The sequence below is a fragment of the Parus major genome, chromosome 2, assembly GCF_001522545.3.
Source record: "Parus major isolate Abel chromosome 2, Parus_major1.1, whole genome shotgun sequence".
NCBI lineage: Eukaryota > Metazoa > Chordata > Aves > Passeriformes > Paridae > Parus > Parus major.
The window spans coordinates 2,482,679-2,503,570 of record NC_031769.1 but is presented as its reverse complement, the minus strand read 5'-3'; the positions used below and the strand labels follow the sequence as shown (position 1 = coordinate 2,503,570).

Sequence of the window (20,892 nt, the reverse complement as noted above, 5' to 3'; positions counted from 1 at the left end):
GTCTGAATTAATGAGACTTCTGATCCTCCCACGGGCTCAGCTCTGTTTCCCTTCTCACACCAAATCTGCCAAGTTCCATTTGTAGCAAACCACAAGTGCACCTCCAGAAGGAAGAGTAAAGCAGCTCTAGGAAGCAAACCAAAGTAATCTCTTTGTTAAAAGAGAGAAATTTTATGTAATAATTACGTTTTTGCCTTGTTCAGCTGTGGAGTTTGCTGGGGAATAAGCCCTTAGTGCAGCCTAAAGAGGAGTCCTGGATTCTGTTCCTTATCAGTTCAAATGCTTGGAGTTCTTGCCTCTCTGTTCCACAGCTATTTAAAACCTGACTCTGATTTTCTATTACTGACAGATTTAATTTTTTTTCCTTATTGAGGGTGTTGTTAGTTTAATGTGTCTCTCAAGCTCTGCTTTCTTACTCAGAACTAAATAGGATTTTTTGTTTTAAAAATGTTTTAATGTGCGGTACCATGCCCAGTTCATAAATTGAGACAAAGGAACTACTTTGATCTGCTAAATGAAGGATAAAATAATTTGGGAGGACTCTTGTTTTGATTTGACAAATTATTTCTGAATGTTACCAGCTCATTAAAAGTAGTTCATGTCTTTTTGGTGTTCCAAACCAGGTATTTTTCTAATCAACAGTTAATAATATCCCTTTCTCTTTTTTTTTTTTTTTTTTTTCTGTGAATAAAATTTGAGCTAATTATTAAATAGTTGACTAATGCAAAACTGAAAAAATTTCGAATGGAAGGGGCTGATGTTGCATTATTTTTGAGCATTATTGGTACATGTGCACTTCTCACACAAGCAGGTCCCATTGGCTTGATCAAAAGTTTATGGAAAAACATTCCCAGGATAATTTAATCTGTAATCAATAACAAAAAAAATCATTTTGGCACTTGACCATGCAGAGATAATTAATCACTGATAGTTTATTGGGGGGGTGGGGTTTGGAAGCTTAGCTGATGATGCAGTTTTCAAACACTGCTGCTGCTCAGAATTAACACCAGAGGACAAACCCAGTATCAGCTGCTGCAGCTGTTGGGGCTTTATTGCACCTGCAGTGTGGTTTTTGTTCTGAAATTCTGGACAGAAGCAATCAATGCACGTATTTTACAGAAAACACTGATTTTTCTTAGTTGTAGAAAAGCTTCATAGTATGAGGAGGATGTCAGCTAATTATGAAATGTCTGAAGTTGTGAACTTCCTGGCTGCACACATTTCCTTTGTGAATCCAAACGTTCGTGTGCCAGCCTGGAAGTTTCTGTTTAGGAATGGATTCAGCGGAACCTTTGAACCCCTGTGGAACTGCAACCATGTGAATAAACCCACAGAAACTGGTTATTCCTCTGCTTCAAGTTGGGCATTTTTTGCTGGATCGAGACTTAGAGGGGAGTGGGGGAATTCTCTTTCTGTTTTTGCAATAGTTTTGCAAGCAGGTTTTGTCTTGAGTTTTCTTTTTGTTTTTAGGGAGAACTTTAGTTTTCAAAGTACCTTGTATTCTAAAGAAAATTTAGAGCCCTCTTTTAGGCATCCTTTTTCTGCATACAACTTGATTAATATTTATTTTAAACTTGTATTTAATAAAACGTAGACTCAGTTTTGTCTGAAAATGTATTACAATTTATTTCTGCCATTTTTGTGTAAAATTTACAGAAACAGTGTTACATCGTGCGCTCCAAAGGTAATGTCTCATTCCTCTAAGGCTGTGTCCTTTCCTTTTCTTTCTGTTTTTATCTTTCTTGTTTTTCTGATCATATTGTTATGTGCATTGAACCCTTTGTTAGGCCTGAGGTTCTTTGGGGGGGTGGGTGAGAACGTGCTTTTATCAAAAAGATGATTTTTTTCTTCAACAGTATCTTAAACCAATTTAAACTTGAGTGAAGAAGGTATTTGTCCTTCTGTAAATAACTTGCATAAGAGTGTCTATTAAAAGGCAGATTTTGAATGGTTTAAATGATGAGAGCTCTATATAGAAGTGTTCTAATAAAATATTATTTTGGGGGATGAACTCATCATGACTTTAGGTTTCCATAGTGCCAAGACAGGAGGTAGGTTTGCTCCTGGTTAAGTTCTGAAGCCAAAGCAAATATTCAAGGATTGATGCAGAAAACCTTGAAATGTTTTTTTTTAAGTGCATCTTTGCAGAATAAATGTCAGATTACAGCCCTAACACTGAGGCAAGAAAACTTTCAAAGGCACCACAGGGATTTGGGGCTCTGCTTCCCACGGGAATTTCACTCACCCAGGTCCTTGTGGTGCATATGAAAGGTTTCCCTTTGAGCCAGAGCTTCTCCTCATGTTCTCTCTTGGTGAACCAGGACAGAAACCCTGTCTGTTTTATCTCTCAAATTGCCTGGGGAGTGGGGAAGCCTCTGCATGGGTTTTAATGCACCAGCCCCCCCTTTCTCTGCTCAGTAAGGACCAGTCTAAAGGCAGCTCCTGCTTAGGTAATTTGCTTAATTAGTCTCAAATGCTGCTGCAGCATGGCAGGAGCACCTGCAGCCTCCCCAGCTCTGGGTTGGAGCCTATTGCTGTTTCCAGCTAATGCTAAACACTAAGTCTTCACTACTGTTGGTTTCATTGAAGTAACCCACTTCTATTTTTTTTCACTCCTTTAAATCAGCTTCATAATTAAACCCACTTAAACTGTTTACTTAACAGCAGGTTGTTAATGCAGTTAACTCTTGCTTCAAGAGCTTCAAAAGCCATAAGGATTTTCCTCTTTGTGGCAATATGCTGTGTTAGCAAGGAAAAATCAAAGAACACCCACTGCTATTGAGAAATTTAATGTTGTGTTAATAGCATTTATTCCCCTGTGTTAACCCAAGGAAGTTTTCTGTATTGTTCAGTATTACAGAAGTGGATGGGCTGGTTGACATTTGGAGCTTAAAAGAAAAATCAGGAGTGTAAACACTCCTGATTCACAGTTCCACCTTTTGGGATGTGTTCAGCACTGCAGTGTTTTTTGACCTATTAGTTCAAAACTCTAAGGAAGAGAGTTGTTGAAGAAGTAATATTGTATTCTAGCAGTGAAAAACTTATTTTTTCATACCAAATCTGTGTAATTGTAAATTTAGAAAAATCACCTGTGATTATTTATTTTGAGAGAGGAGAGTTCATTGGAAGAAGGCTTTAAAATAAACACAATAGTGCTTGGGAGGAGAAAAAGGAAGAATTTTTCACATATTAAAATAACTTCAAAAGTGATTTCTATTTCTCCGCCAATATTTGAGCAGGTTCTGATGTTCTTTACTCAATATTCCTGCATAGCAGGATCCCCTGTGCAGCAGGAATTCAGGCTCACTTGGAGAGGTAACTTCAGTTTGGTTTTGGAAAAGGATTCACAGTATTAGAATCCAAAAGATTTGTACAAAAGGCATTTTTCATTCAAGCTCAGTGTGAGAAGTTGAAGAAGAGGGAGGAAATCTGCATTTATCAGTGAAGTGTAGGTGGCACAGAATGTCTGTGATTTTGGGAAGCTGTGAGTTTTTGAGCTGAAGTGTTTGATGATTTAAGACAGAAATAATGCTTTGTATTCTGAGCCAGGAGGCCAAGCAGGTGAATGGGGAGTGAGAAAGAAGTGGTGGGAGGTGAGGGGAAGCAGAGAATCTCTCATATATCATAACTTTTTTTTTTTTAAATAAACTGTCTTTAAAGTGACCTTGCAATCTAAGAAGCTAACAAGCTCAGAAACATTTAAATCCCACTGGTCACCTAATATTTATCACCAAATTGTATCTCCTCTGTGATTAAAAATTGTAAAGCTACATTAAATGTGTATTTACTTGGAAATTGTTTACTGCATGCATGAAATGATACTTGGTATAGCTTTCAGTATGCACATTTAGCTAAACTTCAAAGAAATACCATGTAAAAGTTTAAGAAAGCCTGTGTGTATAATCTGTAATTTTAATTAGTTAATTCCATGTATTTAACTGTGTTTTTTCACTATTTTTGTCTTACCTTCACTTCTTTTTTTTTTTTTTCTGTGTCATTCTCCTCTTTTACTTCATCTGAATCCCTGATTCTGTTTTGTTTTACCATCTTCCCATCTTGCTGTTTGTCCAACAGAACAACAAAACCTGCTCCTCATCTCGATGGGTAAGAATCCTTTCCAATTTCTCAAATGATTGCTGAAGTTTGAGGGTTATATTGAAAGTAGGCAACAATGGGGAAACAAATCCTTAATTCTGTGGAAGATTATACAATAGGACAGGATGGAAAACAAAAGTTTCAGTTCTATAAAAATTTCAAGTCGCGACTTATTTCCTAAAGCTGGACAAGAACTTGAATTGTCTTAAATCCTAAGATTATTTCTATAAAACTGCTTGCTGCCCTCAGCCCATAAATCTGGGGGTTGAATTGGCGAGTTGAATATATTTGAGCAGTCATCTCTTTTGGAGCATGTTTTTATCCCTAAAATTTATGGGGCAGATGGGAGACAGAAAGAGAAATGTGGTACCAGAGAACAAAACCAAGGATTCCTTTATTTTAACTGTCCCTGCTATGCCGGGGGAAATTGTATCTTGGGTTTGTAGAGACCTATAAATTCTTCTTCTCTGGGGAGGACTTTTGTCATGTTTATCGATGGGCTCTTGATCTCTGTTGCACAAAACTGCAGAAATAGAAGGCTGGGTTAGGAATTATAATCTGTTTACCCTGCCTTTGTAGAGGAGAGGAGGCTGCTTCAATTTGAAGGAAATACTTGATGTCAGAGTGGGTCTTTGTTTCACATTGCAAAAAATCTTAGAATTATTGTCAGTGTTAAAGTTAAAATAATTTTTAAAAATCTTATTTAATGCATTAAGAGGTAAATGTTTCTACCTCAGACTGACTTTTTAAATATGAAATTAATTGGAAAATCATTACAGCGACTCCTAGCTGTTTTGTACTTTGTAAATTCCTTTTTTCTGCAGTGTGCACGTTGTCTTTGGACTGGTTATTTCTGGGTTTGAAGTCATAGAACAGATAGAAAATCTCAAAACCGATACTGCGAGCAGGCCCTACGCAGACGTCCGAGTCATTGACTGCGGGGTGCTGGTCACCAGATCAGCTAAAGATGGTGAGTGCCAGACTTCCCAAAATTAGTAATGTTCATGTTCTCAGAGAGTACAAAAATTCCAACAGCTAAAAATCATTGTGGTAAATGTGTAGAATCTTCATTAATTCTTACGAGCCTGTAAAATGTAACTGTTGGTGTAGGAGAGGAAGGCACAGAAAAAACAAATTTATTCTGCCCTCAACATTTGTCCCCTGTTCATGTTAGAGGTTGACATGACAAACTCAGAAAGGAATGCAAAGTCATTTTTTTTGTGTTTGAAAGAGAGACACAAATGCACTTTTCTTAAAGTTGGATTTTGTGCGCTTTCCAAAGGTTTATTTTCAGTTTCTGTAAAGTTAAGATATGCAATATACGTGGTCAAGCTTATTTTCCTTTTCACAAAGATTCATAGAGAATAAATGATCTTAAATGTATGTTTGGACAGTCTCTGTGAATTAGTGGAGTGTGATGAGTTTGCATTTTCTAACTAATTTCTGATTTTCCTTAAGGATAAGGTGGTTATTTATGTCCTTTAGAGAAAGTCAAAAGGAGTCATAGTGTAAAAGTGTGAGGATGCAGAAAAGAGAAAATGACAATGTTTTACAAATAAAAAATACATAACTGAGCTGGTTGCTACTTTGTTCCTAATCCTTGATTTGCAACCTGTGCATTGTTTCCAAAAAACCTGATTTTTTTTACTGTAAGTAGCCTTTGCTTATCTGCATAGTCTGTCTTTGCTGGTGGATATTTGTCACACCAACATAGATTTAGACTGGGCACAATAGATGAATTTTTATTATGATTCTTTTATATTGTAAAAAAGTTCACAGAGCTTCTCTAAAATGACCCATTTGTATATTTACACATCTGTAAAATTGTGTGCTCTGTGCTTTTACACACACACACATGCACAGTGTAAATTGAAAATATCTGTTCAAGCTTTGGAGAAGAAGAAGAAAGTTTGCTCTGACTCAGAAGCCTCAGAGTCCTCCTCCAGTGCATCCAGCTCTACAGAATCCTCATCTGAGAGTGAGGCTGAGAACGAAAGGAGCAGGAGGAGGAAGCGGAAAAGAAGAGCTAAAACCAAACAGTCCAGGAAACGAAGGAAGGAGGAGAGGAAGAAAGAGGATCCAAGGTGCAAGCGAACCTCAAGCCAAAGACGGTGACTGGTCTTTTAAATTTAACAACTGCAGTGAAATCTGGGGAATTCTGCTGTGTTTTTGTGAGGTGCTCAAGCATTAAATATGAAAATGCTTTTAAGTTTGGGGTTTGGTGTGTGATTTTATGAACAAACAAAAAACCCTAAAGCTGAGCTTGTTGAGTTATCCATGAAATTGAAGATCTTTGTAGATAGAAGGAAGAGTGATGTTGAAATTACTAAATCCCAGCATGTGAAACTATTCAGGGCTCAGCACACCTGTGTAAAAGTGAGACTTTAGGCAAGTTGCAGAACTTTGTACATATATTTGATTAGATTTTAAAAATATTTCACAACAGTTTGAAAATGAAAAGCAGAATTATTTACTGTAAAGCAAGAACTGAACTTGCTCTCTGGTAATAGTGTCCCATCCTCCCTTTAGCCTAAAATAGGTTGTGGAACACATTTTGGCTGTTGAGCCAACTTTAAGTTAGATGCATCTTGTCATGGAATCCAGTTGGAAAAGGGATTTTCCCAGCTGGTTGTGATTTCTCACTCTGCTCTTTCCTTTAGCAGCCTTTCAGACAAGAGCGATGTCGCAGACAAAGTCGACCTTAGCACAAAGCGGGACAAGCCCGTGGTACGTCCTGAAGAAATTCCCCCAGTGCCTGAAAATAGATTTTTGCTCAGAAGAGATGTGCCTGTTGTCAATGTAGAGCCTGAACCGTAAGGAACTCTGAGCTTTTTACTCTGACTTGCTGAAAACTGTGCATGAAATATTCCTGTTAACATTCTTTTTCTGGTGCTGCTGACTGCAGTGTCAGAATTGCTGCATGAGGTCGTTTCACTGTCCTTTTTACAGTTTCCTTTGTAATATTCCTTGTGACCTGTGCCAGGGGTTTTCAGTGAGATCTCGAGATGATTTCATTGGTCTTTAAGGATGTTAAACTCAATTAAAAACAATTAATGGATAATTTCAGAAGTAATCATGCAATGCAAACCACAGGAAATGCTTGATTGCAAAGGAAACTTGAGATTGGAAGAGGTGATTTTTCATCTTTCTTAGACTGATGAAGAAACTTTGGTTGAGAATCAATCACCTGGAATTTCATGATTTAACAGTGTTTGAGAATAAGAGAAAATGCTACAAAGAAGTCACAATTTCACGAGATACTTTCAGTGTGTTTTGTACCTCCACTGTCAAATTTCCTTGCTTTTGTAACTGAGCTAATCCATTACAGTGCCAGACAGCTCTAAAATCAGTGTTGGGTTTGTTTGGTGTTGGGTTTTTAATTTCCCTTAATGGTACAGTCTCCTGTAAGTCTTTTCCTGGAACATCACTCACATTCCCAGAGATTCACTAACAACTTTTGGGGATATTGCACAAACTGAAAGAAGCAAAGCTTTAGAACCTTTGAACTGAGATCCTGAAACTCTTCTGCCTGTGTTGTCCTCAGGATTTGTGCCCCTAACACAAGTTAACCTTTTGTGACAGTGTTTTGCAAGTTCATTGTTAGCAATAATTTCTGTGTCAAGAGATCAGGCTGCACATTTGGTTGAAAACAAATACATGTTGATTTGCCTTTTGTTGCAGAACTCTCTTGCTTTGTTTCTTGTAAAAAAACCCACTGAATTCTGTCTGAAAATGAATGAATAAGATGATGAATATTTCTCATTTTTAACTTAAACTAATTGAAAGTTAATTGGTTTTTTTGCTATGTAACTTCATACTTTATTAATTTATGTAGGAAGCTTCTTGATGCTGCACCAGTTCTGACTGACCAGAAACCATCAGTCTCTAAATCTGGACGAAAAATTAAAGGAAGAGGCACAATAGTATGTGACAATTTTATTTATTTCTTTATTTCCTCTCACCCAGAGTATCTTCCCTGACTTTGAGCTTTGAATTTCCCTGGAGGGCTTTGTATGACATTTTATTTACATGTTGTAGGATCCAGTTTAGAAAGCATTGAAATCTTGTCAGGTAGTTGATTTTATAACACTTCTTTTCCATCCTTCCTGTTACTATCTTTTTACTTAAAGATTGTTTAGAGAACAAAATGACTAAATGGAATGTTTTGAAATACATAAATAAAGACTTGGGAAAAAATAACTTAAAGTGGAGTGGAATTGGCTTCTGACAGATATTGGGGTTTCTACCTTTTTTTTTAAAATCATTCTGGCACCCTCTCAGCAAAATTAAGAATGAAAAAAGATATCATTTAGGGCTGGCAGTTGGAGAAACACGTTTTTCTTCCATCTCTAATAGTCTTTATTAGCCCAGTTTCTGTCCAGGTGAACTTCATTCATGTTTTTCATAATACTTGTTTGTAGGTTCCACGTGACTCCAGAGTATAAAATGTGACAATTAGGGAGGTCCATGACACCCTGTAATCTTTTAGGCCATTCTTCTGTAAAAGCTGTTTTTGAAGTAGTCATTGCTTCAGTTGGAACAATAGGGAAGCTGAGTGATAGCTTATCTTGATTTTGTCTAAAACCTTTAGTAATTACCTGGATAAATAAATACATGCATCTTTGTGGTTTTGTTCTGGGAGATAACACTTTTTCCCACCCCCCATTTTTACTGCTTTCATAAGTGGCTCAAAATAATTGAGTCAAATCCAGATGTGCTTTTATTGAGCCAAGAAGCATCTGATTTCCTCACAGAATTCACCTAAGTGTGTATCCCACTGGGTAATGGAAAATAATGAGTTAGCAATAGCAGAGTTCTCCTTTCTCTGCTGCACAAGTAGCTCTTGTTGCCTACTTAAATGTTCTGCCTATGCATAATTTTTTAAATGTGAAGCATTTTTGTGAAAGAGTTTGGGAGTTTTTATTGTGAGTTTTTTTGTTTAGTTTTCTATTTTTTAAATTGCTTTAAAGACTTAATCTGGATTCCCATTTCTGAAGAGTTGAACAGCAGTAACTCTTTAAATGGGGTTTTGTCTTTATTCCTACAAACCATGAAGTGCCTGACTAAAAAACATCTGTGCTTTAAAAACGAGGGTGGTTATCTGTAGTAATTGTGTTATCCCAAAAGAGAATCCATGGCCTCTTCCTTGATTCTCCCTTTCATGTCTCGAAAAGCTGGGTGAGCTGCTGGCCTCTCTCAGGCTTTGCAGAATGCTCTGAGTATAAAAGATTCTGTAGTTCTGTAAGAAAACACTTCGTGCAGCTGTGTGTGTTTGCTGTCCCAGCGCTATCACACCCCGCCACGCTCCCGCTCCTGCTCCGAGTCCGACGAGGAGGAGAGCAGCGAGACCCCTCCCCACTGGAAGGAGGAGATGCAGAGGCTGCGGACGTACCGAGCACCCAGCGGGGAGAAGTGGAGCAAAGGAGACAAGTAAGAGCCTCTCCACTTGTCGTGGTTTTAAACCAGTAACTAAAGAAATTACTTATTTCTTGTTGTGAGATATGGATTAAAACAAGAGCAAAACAGGCTTAAAACTTAAAAGGAATAAAGACAGTTTATTAACAGACTACAAGAATAAGAACACTAGAGTAAATTTCCAGAAAACCCCTTCTTTTACATTTTTGACCATTTCTTTGTACACATGACATGATAACATAGAGACAAATAACTTTAGAACTTTGGTGGCTAAAAACAGTCTCAATTTTTGTTAGAGTCTTTTCATCAGTCTTTATAGAGAAACAGAAGTCTCTTTCTGCCGATCTATGGAGTTCCTCACTAGAAAACTATTTTTTGTCATAGTTTTCTATTTCTCTAATGCCAGCTGCCCGGAAATCTGTCATTAGATCTTCTCCTCCCATCTCACATCTCTCCGAGGTGTGCATGGGTCACTAAAGTCTTGGGATTTCATTTTTAAGGATGAGTTATTCAAAGGCAGAAGTCCTCTTCATCTGTTTCTGTGAGCTCTCCTGGAAAACAGTTTCTCTTTGCCCCCAAGGCCTCAAAATCTTCACTCTACTTGATTCCAGCAACTCACAGTATGCCAAACTCTTTCTCTTTTGCTCAAAACTTACACTTTGAATACTCTATTCCTCCCAATATTCTTATCATGAATTACAGGAGTCTCTTATATGATTATTGTCCATCTCCATAGCTTTAACAAAAAGATATTTCAGCTATTAAGCATCTTCTTATTCTCTCTCTCTTATTTAAAACTTAACTCTTTTCCTCACTGTTGCATTGGTGGTTCTATGATGTTTTCTCTATGTTAATTGTCTCTCTCTCTCTCTGTCGTTCTGAGAGAAGGAGTAATCTGTACGTTTACTCAAAGTAGTAAAAGAATTAGAGGCTTAAAATGCTACAAGAGTTCATAGTATCAGGTTTCAGTCTAGCAGCAACAACTACAAACCAAGCTCGGCTGACCAACGCGCTTCTCCCCCCCTCCCCCTCCACCCCGCGGCCTTGTCGGCCTGGAGGGAGGGGGAGAGGCCACCACAGCTTTGTTACCTTGCAAAAGCCGGAAGCGAAAAGAGATCGAGAGAACACTGTCTGTACTTCTTAAGGGGGTGTTTACAAGTTGAATTCACTTTTTAATGGTCAGATCTACTGTCAATTCTTGGAAATGACTGATAATTAGTCAGAAGAAAGAACTCCCATCAGCCATCACCACCTTCAACTTCTCCTCTTTCCTCAGCTGCCTTAAAGGTAAAGCTACCCCATGACACCACTGCTTTGAGATGTCCTGGCCTTTGGCAAGCCCTGATAGATGTGCCACATCAGTACCAGGAGGAGAGGAAACAGCCTCAAGTTGTGCCAGGGGAGGTTTAGATTGGATATTAGGAATTTATTTTTTTCACAGAAAATGCTGGGACAGGCTGCCCAGGGAAGTGTGAAGTCACTGTCCCTGACACTGTTCAGAAAACACATGGATGTGGCACCTGAGGACATGGTTTAGTGCTGAATGATGTGGTGGTGCTGGTGCTTGGACTTGGTGATCTTAAAGGTCTTTTCCAACCTTAAGGATTCAGTGATTTCTTTATCCTCAAAGTGGATTACATGGTTTCTTTGAAGTAAAACAATCAAATCCACGAAGCATTTATTGTTTTAGTTGTACGTTCTTTCAGCAGTTGTGAACTGTGTGATGGATGGAAGTCAGCTCTCCAGAATTCCTGATGGATTGATACTAAATATGAGCTTCTATCAAATTATGAGAGATAAATCTTAAAAGGAAAACTTAAAAATATTATATCTGACTATTAGTGTATAATTGTAAATGTTTCTGGTTATTCTTTTTTATGTACTGAGATGTTTTAAAACTTGTATTTAAATGTGGTTTAAGGACCCTGCTGTTCAGGATCCTTAGAGCTCAAAGTCCAGCAGACTGGGGCAATTAAACCTTAAATCTCTGTACACAGGTCCTAAAATATGCACAATTTGCTGGTGTTGGCTGATTTATTTCTTAGGGAGAAGTAGCTCTTGATAGTGATGCAATTCCATATCTTAAAATGAGTGTAAGGAACTCAAAGCAATTCTCTGGTATTAAAGTGTGTGTGCTAGGGTTTATATAAACTTACTTAAAATTTAAATTTAAAAATACTTAATTTATCTAAAGAATTTTAAAGAATTTGCACTTAGTCTGGGGTTTATTTGTTTGTTTTCCAGGTTGAGTGACCCCTGTACAAGCAGATGGGATGAGAGAAGCGCATCCCGGAGATCCAGGTCGTGGTCCCATAATGGTTATGCTGATCTAAGCACTGTGAGATACTCCAGCCATCACAAGAAGCACAGGAAAGAGAAGAAGAAGGTGAAGCATAAAAAGAAATCTAAAAAGCAGAAGCATTTCAAGAAGCACAAGCAAACAAAGAAAAAGAAAACATCAGCCTCATCAGATGTAGAATCCTCTCATTCCTTCCACAGGAGGACAAAATCATCTTGTGATCGTGAGAGGAAATCTCGTTCTTCCTCATTGTCTTCCAGACGTTCATCCAGGAGAGACTGGTCCAAATCTGATAAAGAAGACCAGAGCTTGTCATCTTTATCAAGCAGAGGGTCCCGATCGTACTACAGGTCCAGATCCAGGTCTAGATCTAAATCAAGATCTTACTCCAGAAGAAGTTCTAGATCAAGATCAGCCTCTAAATCATCGCGATCCCGAAGTAGGTCACGGTCAAGTTCTAACCCCAGGCAGCAAAAGACTGTTCCCAATTCTCCACGAAATATTTCGGCACGGTTAAACGACACTAAGTTGACCAAGACTGCCGAGCCTGTCCGAGCAGTGATACTGCCCAGTGACAAGGTCATCGTGCCACCGGTTGTCCCAGAAAACCTCCCTGTCATACCCTTAAGTGACAGCCCCCCACCTTCAAGGTGGAAACCTGGGCAGAAACCTTGGAAGCCATCGTATGAGCGAATTCAGGAGATGAAAGCTAAAACAACCCACTTAATTCCCACCCAAACTAATTACAATTTGGTGGTCGTTAAAGAGGCCAACACTTCTTCCTCCTACCGCAAGCAGGAGAGGAGCTCGGAGAGCGATCGGAGCGGTTATTCCAAAGGCCGCAGTGACAGGAGCTCGGAGAGCTGGCCGAGGTCCAGGAGCAGATCCTCTCGAAGCCGCTCATACTCCAGATCTTACTCAAGGTCTAGAAGCCCATCAAGCTCAAGGACAAAATCTTCTTCTGGCAGGTCACCATCCCCGAGTAAATACCGCAGTGACAGGTCGGGCTACAGCGAGTCCACGTCCGACTATTCCCTCAGCGATGAGGACAGGCACAGGAACAAAAGGAAATCCACATCCAGCGATCCCAAAGCTCGGGGGCTCAAACTGAGGCAGGAAACGAGCTCTGAAAGCACTTTGCCTTACAAACATCCAGAGGACTACGACGAGTCTTCCCAGGGGTTGAAGGAGAGTGATAGTTTGTCATCTTCAGACTTCTCCTCCGACAGCGAGCGCTCTGCCAAAGCCAAAGCCGTCCAAGAAAAAGAAGGCCGCTTTCCATTAGAAGGGAATGCTGAGAAACAGGATAAAAACAGCTTAAGTTCTGAGAGAGGGGAGGAGAAAGGCAAAGGTGAGCGGGATTCTGATCACTCTAAAAAGAAAGCAGCTAAGGAAAAATGCTCGGAGCAGCCCAGAGGTGGTGCAAAAACAAAACGCAAATCCTACTCAGGTAGCAAATGGGACTCGGAGTCGAATTCCGAAAGAGGAGAGGCAAAACATAATAGGGGGGATTCCAGACCTTCCTCTGGGAAGGAAGAAGGAGAGGCCACCTCAGGGTCTGACACGGAGCTTAGTGTTACCAAAAGGATAAAAAAACAATCCAATTCCTCGGAGGGCTTTTTGGGTTCTGACTGCGCGTGGAAGACAAGCAAACAGTTGTCATCTTCTGAATCTGAGAGTTCTTGTTCCAGCTCAGCAGGCACTCGAGGCAAGTCAAAAAAACACAAACATGGGTTGAAAAAGACTCCTAAAAAATCACATTCCAAAAAGGCAAAAGAAAAATCAAAAGGCAAAAAGGAGAAAAAACACAAAGTCCAAAAAAGAAAAGAAATGTTTCATTGGCAGCCCCCACTTGAGTTCGGGGAAGAAGAGGACGATGAGATAAATGAAAAGCCGGTTACCAAGGATGATAAAAAAGAAAAGCAGCTTAGCAGGGACATAAAGGATAAAAAACAAGTTTATGAAAAGGATGAAATATTCACAGATAAAATAGGAAATGGTGAAAAGTCGTGTGTGAATGAAAACCTTTTAGATAAAAACACCACATGTGGGGCCTCGCCAGATCACAGCAACCTTAATAAAGAGCCTATTGAAACAAGCTCTTCAACTGGTATTTTAAACTCAGGAATAAACGTGGCTGCCTGCAAAAGTGAGATTAAACAAGAAAATAACCAGAATGGGCTGGAAGATGTTATTCAGACAGATGACAACATGGAGATTTGTACTCCGGATCGTAACTCGCCAGGGAAGGTGGATGTGGATGTTTTGTCTCCTGTCATTCTCACTGCTAAACCTTTGAGTACCGGTGTAAAAAAAGAGTTACAGGTTGAGCCTCCTGAGCAAGATGCTGTCAAACTGGGAAACAACATAAGAGACTTTATTAATATTAAAGAAGAAAAAGAAACGGGAAGGCAAGAAAATAACTCTGCCCCTGTGTCTGGTGCTAAAGACTGTGGTTTAAAAAGTGAAATTTCTGAAAATACACCAAGCAATATGATAGATAATAAATGGAAGCCTTTGCAAGGTGTTGGTAACTTAAAACCAGCAACAATTAGTACGACCACGGAGGTTAAAAATGTAGCATCAGCACCAGAGCCTAAACCAGCAGGTTTAAGAATTGAAATAAAGGCAAAAAATAAAGTAAGGCCTGGGTCTCTTTTTGATGAAGTGAGGAAAACAGCCCGGCTAAATCGTCGGCCGAGGAACCAAGAAAGTTCCAGTGAGGAGGAATCTCCAAGCAGAGATGACAACAGCCCTTCCAGGAGTCTCAGCAGGTCACGAAGTAAATCTGAGTCTAAATCCAGACACAGAACAAGGTCCATGTCCTACAGTCACTCGAGAAGTCGATCCCGAAGTTCTACATATTCATACAGGTGAGAAGCTTGTGCTGCTCCCACAGCCAGCCCTGGTGAATTCAGTGTTCTTATATTTTCAAGGAATGCTTTCCAGGTTGTTTTTTTTTGTTTTTTAACAGTCCTGTTATAGAGCCACAGAGTGGTTTGGGTTGGAGGGGACCTTAAAGACCATCCAGTGTCACCCCTTGCCATGGGCAGGGACACCTTCCACTATCCCAGGGTGCTCCAAGCCCCGTCTAACCTGGTTTTGGACATTTCCAGGAATCCAGGGCAGACACAGAATCTCTGGGCACCCTGTGTCAGTGTGAAGTGTCCTCCTTGTTCTGTCACTCCAGGCCCTTGTCCAGAGTTCCTCTCCAGTTCTCCTGGAGCCCCTTCAGGCTCTGAGATCTGCCTGGAACCTTCCCTTCTCCAGGTGAACACCCCCAGCTCTCCCAGCCTGGCCCCAGAGCAGTGGGGCTCCAGCCTTTGGATTAACTCAGTGGCTCATAGCAAGTATGGAATGAATATTTAGCAGAAAGCTAAAGCTTATTAACTTCTTCTGGTTCCCATTTTCTGCTGCTCTTCTCCTCAGTTGTGTTCTCTCTTGGTGTCCTTGGCTGTAGGTCCAGGAGCTACTCGAGGAGCCGGAGCCGGGGCTGGTACAGCAGGGATCGCTCCAGGAGCCGGAGCAGTTCCTACCACAGCTACAAGAGCCGTAGGTGAGTTCATCCAGCTGGAGCTGGTGCCAGACATGTTCTCGTCCTCTTGTCCCCCCTCTCCTCCTGCTCTCCAGCACTTTTGCTTTCTGTTGACTAAAAACCCCTCTGTGGTTTGGATTTTGTCAGTCGGAGCTACAGCAGGAGCCGATCCAGGAGCAGTTCCTATGGTCACCACAGTCGATCCAGGTATGGATTGTCCCTTTATACAAACTCTGCAAGAAATGTGCTGCCCATCAAATCATCTAAGTGTACTTCCATTTACATTTCTTTAAAATAGACTTTATTATATTATTATTGCAAATTATGCTATTATATATTGTACGTAGTACCTATTTTATTATATATACTGTAATACAAATGCAGATCTAAATATGTATTTATTTATAAAAATACTTCTTAAGAGTACTTTTATCTGACAGAATCCCAGAATAGTTTGGGTTAGACAGGACCTTAAAGATGATCCAGTTCCAACCCCCTGCCATGAGCAGGGATACCTTCCCCTAGACCAGGGAGCTCCAAGCCCCATCCAGCCTGGCCTTGGACACTTCCAGGGATCTGCAGTGCTTAAAACTATTGTTATAATATCATGATGGCAACTTGAATCAAAGCAAAATGAGCACAAGACATTTTCAAAAGCTGAAAATAACCAAACCATCCTGGCATTACAGTTGCAGGTAATGCTATAACAGTGAACATATTTGCTTTTTTTTTTTTTAAATAAAATTGAGTTATAAATTGAATTGCTTTGCTTCCTTTCAGAAGTATCAGCAAATAAGAATTTTACTAGAAAAAAAAGAGAAAGCACAAAACTTTTTAAATGCTTAGTATGTCCTTCCTAATAAATTTTGAGATTTTTACTGTTATTTGAAGATTGTTGTTTCGTTGAAACCTTTATAAGGTGTAGAATTGTTTGCCACACCCATGAAGGTAATTTCTATACAGTCCCTCATATCTCTATATAAATATCCTTTAAACCAGCATTTAAAACAGCATTTTAGAACTGTGAATTCACAATTACTTTTCCCCCCATTTAAAGCAGGTCCTACACCTATGACAGTTACTACAGCAGGAGTCGGAGCAGGAGCAAGAGGAGCGACAGCTACCGGAGATCTCGGAGCTATGACCGGAGATCCAGGTGGGTCTGACCCTGCTTTGCTGCACAGGGATTTGCTGAACACAAACAGAGGATGTTTAACAGGGCCAGAGTGCTGGTTTTTCCCCATAAGAACAAGAAATACACTCAGCAAAATAATAATTCAAGACAAATTCTAATTAAAATCAGAGCATGCGTGTGAGCGAGGAAGTTGAAGTTCTGACCAAATATCAGGATGGGGAAGCAGCCAGGAGAAGGAAAGATTGCTTTGCAGTTCTCTGTATCCATGCATTCAAAATTAGCACTTTTTCCCAGGGAAATGATGAAGTCCCCATCCCTGGAAGTGTTAAAAACTCATGGAAATGGCATTGAGGATGTGATTTAATAGTGAAGACAATGGGGCTGGGTTATCCATTGGACTTGGTGATCTCAAAGGTCCTTGCCAACCTCGTGATTCTATGATTTGGGTTTTTTTAATAATATCAAGTGTTTCTTAAACCCACATAGCTCTCAAGATTTAAATCAAGTGCTCTGTTGTGGACTAAAAGCTGCCTGGTATGCAGAGAATTCCACTGGATGGTAAATTCTTTTTGGTTACGCTGTAGAAGTGGATTTAAAACAATCTGGAAAGGAAATTAAAAGTTTTGCTGCAATCTAGATTTAATTTTTAACTTTGTAGGATGTATTTTGAAAAAATATTTTTACCTGCAAATCTGATGGGTTTAGAATAAATTGTATTCTTTTCAGTCCAGGGGATTTATATAAGTGTAAGCAAGCACATTTCACAGAGATCAGAGATATGGAGAGTTGTAGATACATTTAATATCACTGATGATTTGTTTTATACCTTTTAATATGCTCCCTATTTGTCATAAATCACACAGGTCTATAAAACTACTGTAAATTTTTATCCTCATGAATTTTTCCCAGCTTTATATTGACTCTTAATGGACTCTTTTCTCACCCTTTTGCACAAGACAACTTCCATCTTGTGTTGGAGGGAAAATGAATGAATTTTAATAAAGAATGTGGAAATAAACTTAAAAACCATTGCTTTATTATGTTGAGAAGCTTCAGAGAAACAGTGTGGAATTAAGAAATGCTAACTTTTCAACTTAGAAAGCTTCCCTTACAGGCAGGAGGCTGGAAGGTCTCTGAAAGCTTGTTCTGTGTAATTTGAACGTGTCCTGTGGCTTGTCTGAAACCATCTGGGCTCTGTGTTGACATTTGGCCAGGTGCTGAGCTTGGAATTTGTCTGGAGGAGCCAAAACATTTGAAATACAATTTCCACGCTGCAGACACACAAACACAACTCTGTTGTGGTTATGGGGCCTAATTTTTAAGACCCTCCATCAAACAAGAAAATTAAATATATAAATCAAGGATCTGTGAAATGAACCTAGTTGAGAAATGTTTGCAGTGTAAAATTCCACTTGTTAGAGTACACTTCTCACTCAGCTCAATTAGCTTTTAAAAAAACATTAATTTTGGATGTTTTTAGCTGTAACAGAGAAAGCAAGAAGTTACAATTTGATTTGAGTTTCACAGAGTTTTCCTCATATGAAATTAATGATTATTTCCATTTTGAGTATCCTTTAATGAATCCTTCACTTATAGAAATACAATCCTGTACAAGACTGGTGAGTTTTCTTATCTGTGACAACATTTTGACATGATGCAATTTTAAATTTGAAGCTTAATCTGCAGTTTTGAGGGATTTAAATCTCTTTTCTCCTTGCAGGTCCTACGGCTCCGACAGCGACAGCGATCGCAGCTACTCCAACAACAGGAGCCCCAGTGAGAGCAGCAGATACAGCTGAGAATGTTTCTTTGAGGATGGAAACTGTATTCCAGAATTTTTTCAGTGTTATATTCAAAAAAACTGTTCTGACAGTGTCACAAGTGAAGGTTGTTTTCTGAATTACCTGAAACTTTCCCGTTTAACAGTGAACTCAACTCTCTGCTTACAGAGAGAAGGACTGAGCTCGACAGCTGATGTTATTTTTTATTTTTTTTATGTCAAATGCAACTTTTACAAAATAATAATAATAAAAACCCAGTTTGGTTTCCTTGAATCAGCTTTTCCAAGCCATGAATGACACTTAGGTGAATTGCTGCTGCCACTTTTTGGGTGCAGCAGTCAGGACTGTCTTCAAGTCTGTTTATAAACACCTTAGGAAAGATGTGCTAGCAACTATTAAACTGTGAAGTCAATTTCTTAAAAAGGCTGCCATTTCTAGTTGATGAAAATGCTTTTTTTATTGCTGGAAGCCGTTTCCATGCTGTCTTGATTGTTGATTATTGCATTCTATACAGGATGTAGGCGAGGAAAACAAAGCCTGCCACTCTGTCTTAATCCCTCCTGAACTGTGATGTTCCGGAATTCTGCTGGAAAAGGTGAGCTGATGTTCACACTGCTGCACAGTGGGAATTGTCAAACTGACAAGCAGTGAGCAAAAGTGTGATGAATGAGTTTGGAGCTTAATATCCAACTTGTCTAAACTTTTTATGTTTAAAAGAGGAATTTTGTGATAAACAGCAGTGTCCTTCAGAGACGAAAAAAGTGTTTCTAAACACTTCCTGACTTTGATTTCAGTTCCTATTACAGTGCTTGGCATCCTTCAACACATTTTGAATGTTGTAAACCATCAGTGTATCATGAATTTGTCCAAAGCACTCATTCAAAAACTGACATGATGATAATTTCTTGAGAAAACCAGACATTAAGGTTCCTTTATAAAACATTCTTTATAAAAGCTCTGTATCCCATTCACCATAGGGAATATCAGATACTGATATTGCAGATATTGAACTATATCTTGGTAAAGCAGGACTATCAAAATACTGGGATGCCTCATAAAAAGCATGGACAATACTTTCAAAGTAAAATTTAGTACTGAAAATTACTCTTAGGTTACAGGTAGATGGTTTGCAAAAAAATAGAAACAATAGATTCAAGTTGGAGACCATTAAGTAATTTGTGCAATAATCTGATTGATTTAAATTGATTATTTAAAATAATCTGTGAATTTTTTGGGGGGGGAAGGTTTATAGAGTAGTGTACTGAGAGACAGATTTTTAAATTTTTATAATGTAACCTGCAAATTGGGGTCTGTAGTGACAAAAAACAAAACATGGTTTGATAAGAGCTAACAAGCAGTGTTGTACCATAACAGTTTCCATTACTGACTTTCTGTAATATCTGGAGATGCTTTCATTTCCTCAAATATTGGAAATGATTTTCCTTAATCTCATCAGGACCCAGTAGGTTTGAAAATTAAAAGCGGTAACTGAGGCATCAATTCCTTTTCTCTTTGATTGAATTAAGCTCCCCCAAATTTGATACATTTTTGGTACACTTACGAAACATGAAAAGCAAGTTCAAAGGAAGATGGTGATGATTTCCTGCATTTCTGTCCACCCACAGCACTGAAACTGAATTGGCCATGGAGGTTTTTTCACTTTTCTAGAAGTACCCAAAACTCTGCTCTTACCCTTTTCTTACATTAGAGTTTAGTGACAAAGTGTGTGCACACAACCTTTCCACCCTTTGCTGAACTTCTTACACCTTTTAGCATTGAATACATTTAATACCCAAGTCAGGATACATTTACAGATGTGTTTTTGACAGCAACAGCCACCTCAGAGTCCTGAACAAATATTTCAGAGATATTTGTTATAGTTTCATCATTTGCAGTACAACTGTAACTTGTTTTTTTCCCTAAGAAAATAGAACTAGAGGGTTAGTGGTGTTACAAAATATACAAATATAACCATTACTATTCAATAGTAGTGAAAAAATTGCTCCAGGATCAGATTTTTATCATATTTCAGATCTGATTTGACTTCTTAAGGACAGGGAAAGGTAATAAAAATATGGTCAAACAATTAACTGTAGTTATCAAAAAATTACTGCACTGTCACTAAAGTCTTTCATGTCTTTAGTCAAAGGGTTTATAAAGAAATTCCATCAGGTAGAGAATGGTTGGGGAGGGGTTGAGGGAAGGGTTGGGGGTATTTTTATTTAGTGAAGTCTGTTAAATTGTGCTTCAGATAGAAAACATCCCCCTGAGCTGGTTTTCTAACGCTGCTCTATGTTTTTGCAATTTTGTTATTCCAAAGTAGTTGCTGTTTGTAAAATAAACTTTTGTACATATCTGCAAATGCTGTTTTCTCTACATCTGGAAAAATCCGTGGTGCTGCTTGAAGGAAACAGGCAGGAAAATTAAAAATACACTTTCAGAATCCACTTTTGTCCCTTGCAAGACTCAGACACAAAGTTGCTTTTCTTTTTCCTGACCTACACAGGGGAACGATTCCTCAGCAGGACTCTGGGTTTACATAATAGTCATTGGAGGAACAAATATTTTGAGATTTCCAAGTGATTTGAGGTCTCGCCATTTCCTCGAGATCTATAAAAGGTTCCTCTCCATG

General features: G+C 38.9%; 1 protein-coding gene across 7 annotated transcripts in view; it reads left to right on the top strand.

Annotated features, from left to right (window-relative positions):
- The window catches only part of NKTR (natural killer cell triggering receptor), a 37,956-nt gene extending 17,334 nt beyond the window's left edge, over positions 1-20,622 (top strand). For 2 of the 7 annotated variants that reach the window (XM_015619021.3, XM_015619026.3), the window contains 11 exons: positions 4,075-4,104; positions 4,920-5,065; positions 5,984-6,206; positions 6,756-6,908; positions 7,931-8,018; positions 9,380-9,525; positions 11,755-14,682; positions 15,270-15,365; positions 15,492-15,551; positions 16,402-16,500; positions 18,200-20,622. In XM_015619021.3, the coding sequence (XP_015474507.1) occupies positions 4,075-4,104; positions 4,920-5,065; positions 5,984-6,206; positions 6,756-6,908; positions 7,931-8,018; positions 9,380-9,525; positions 11,755-14,682; positions 15,270-15,365; positions 15,492-15,551; positions 16,402-16,500; positions 18,200-18,278 (4,048 nt within the window). In that variant the 3' untranslated portion in view covers positions 18,279-20,622. Of the gene's footprint in view, positions 1-1,656; positions 4,105-4,919; positions 5,066-5,983; positions 6,207-6,755; positions 6,909-7,930; positions 8,019-9,379; positions 9,526-11,754; positions 14,683-15,269; positions 15,366-15,491; positions 15,552-16,401; positions 16,501-18,199 lie in introns of those variants that run through there. The other 5 variants (XM_033520024.1, XM_015619023.3, XM_015619024.3 and 2 more) reach the window with 5 other exon arrangements.
- Positions 20,623-20,892: the final 270 nt, after the last annotated feature.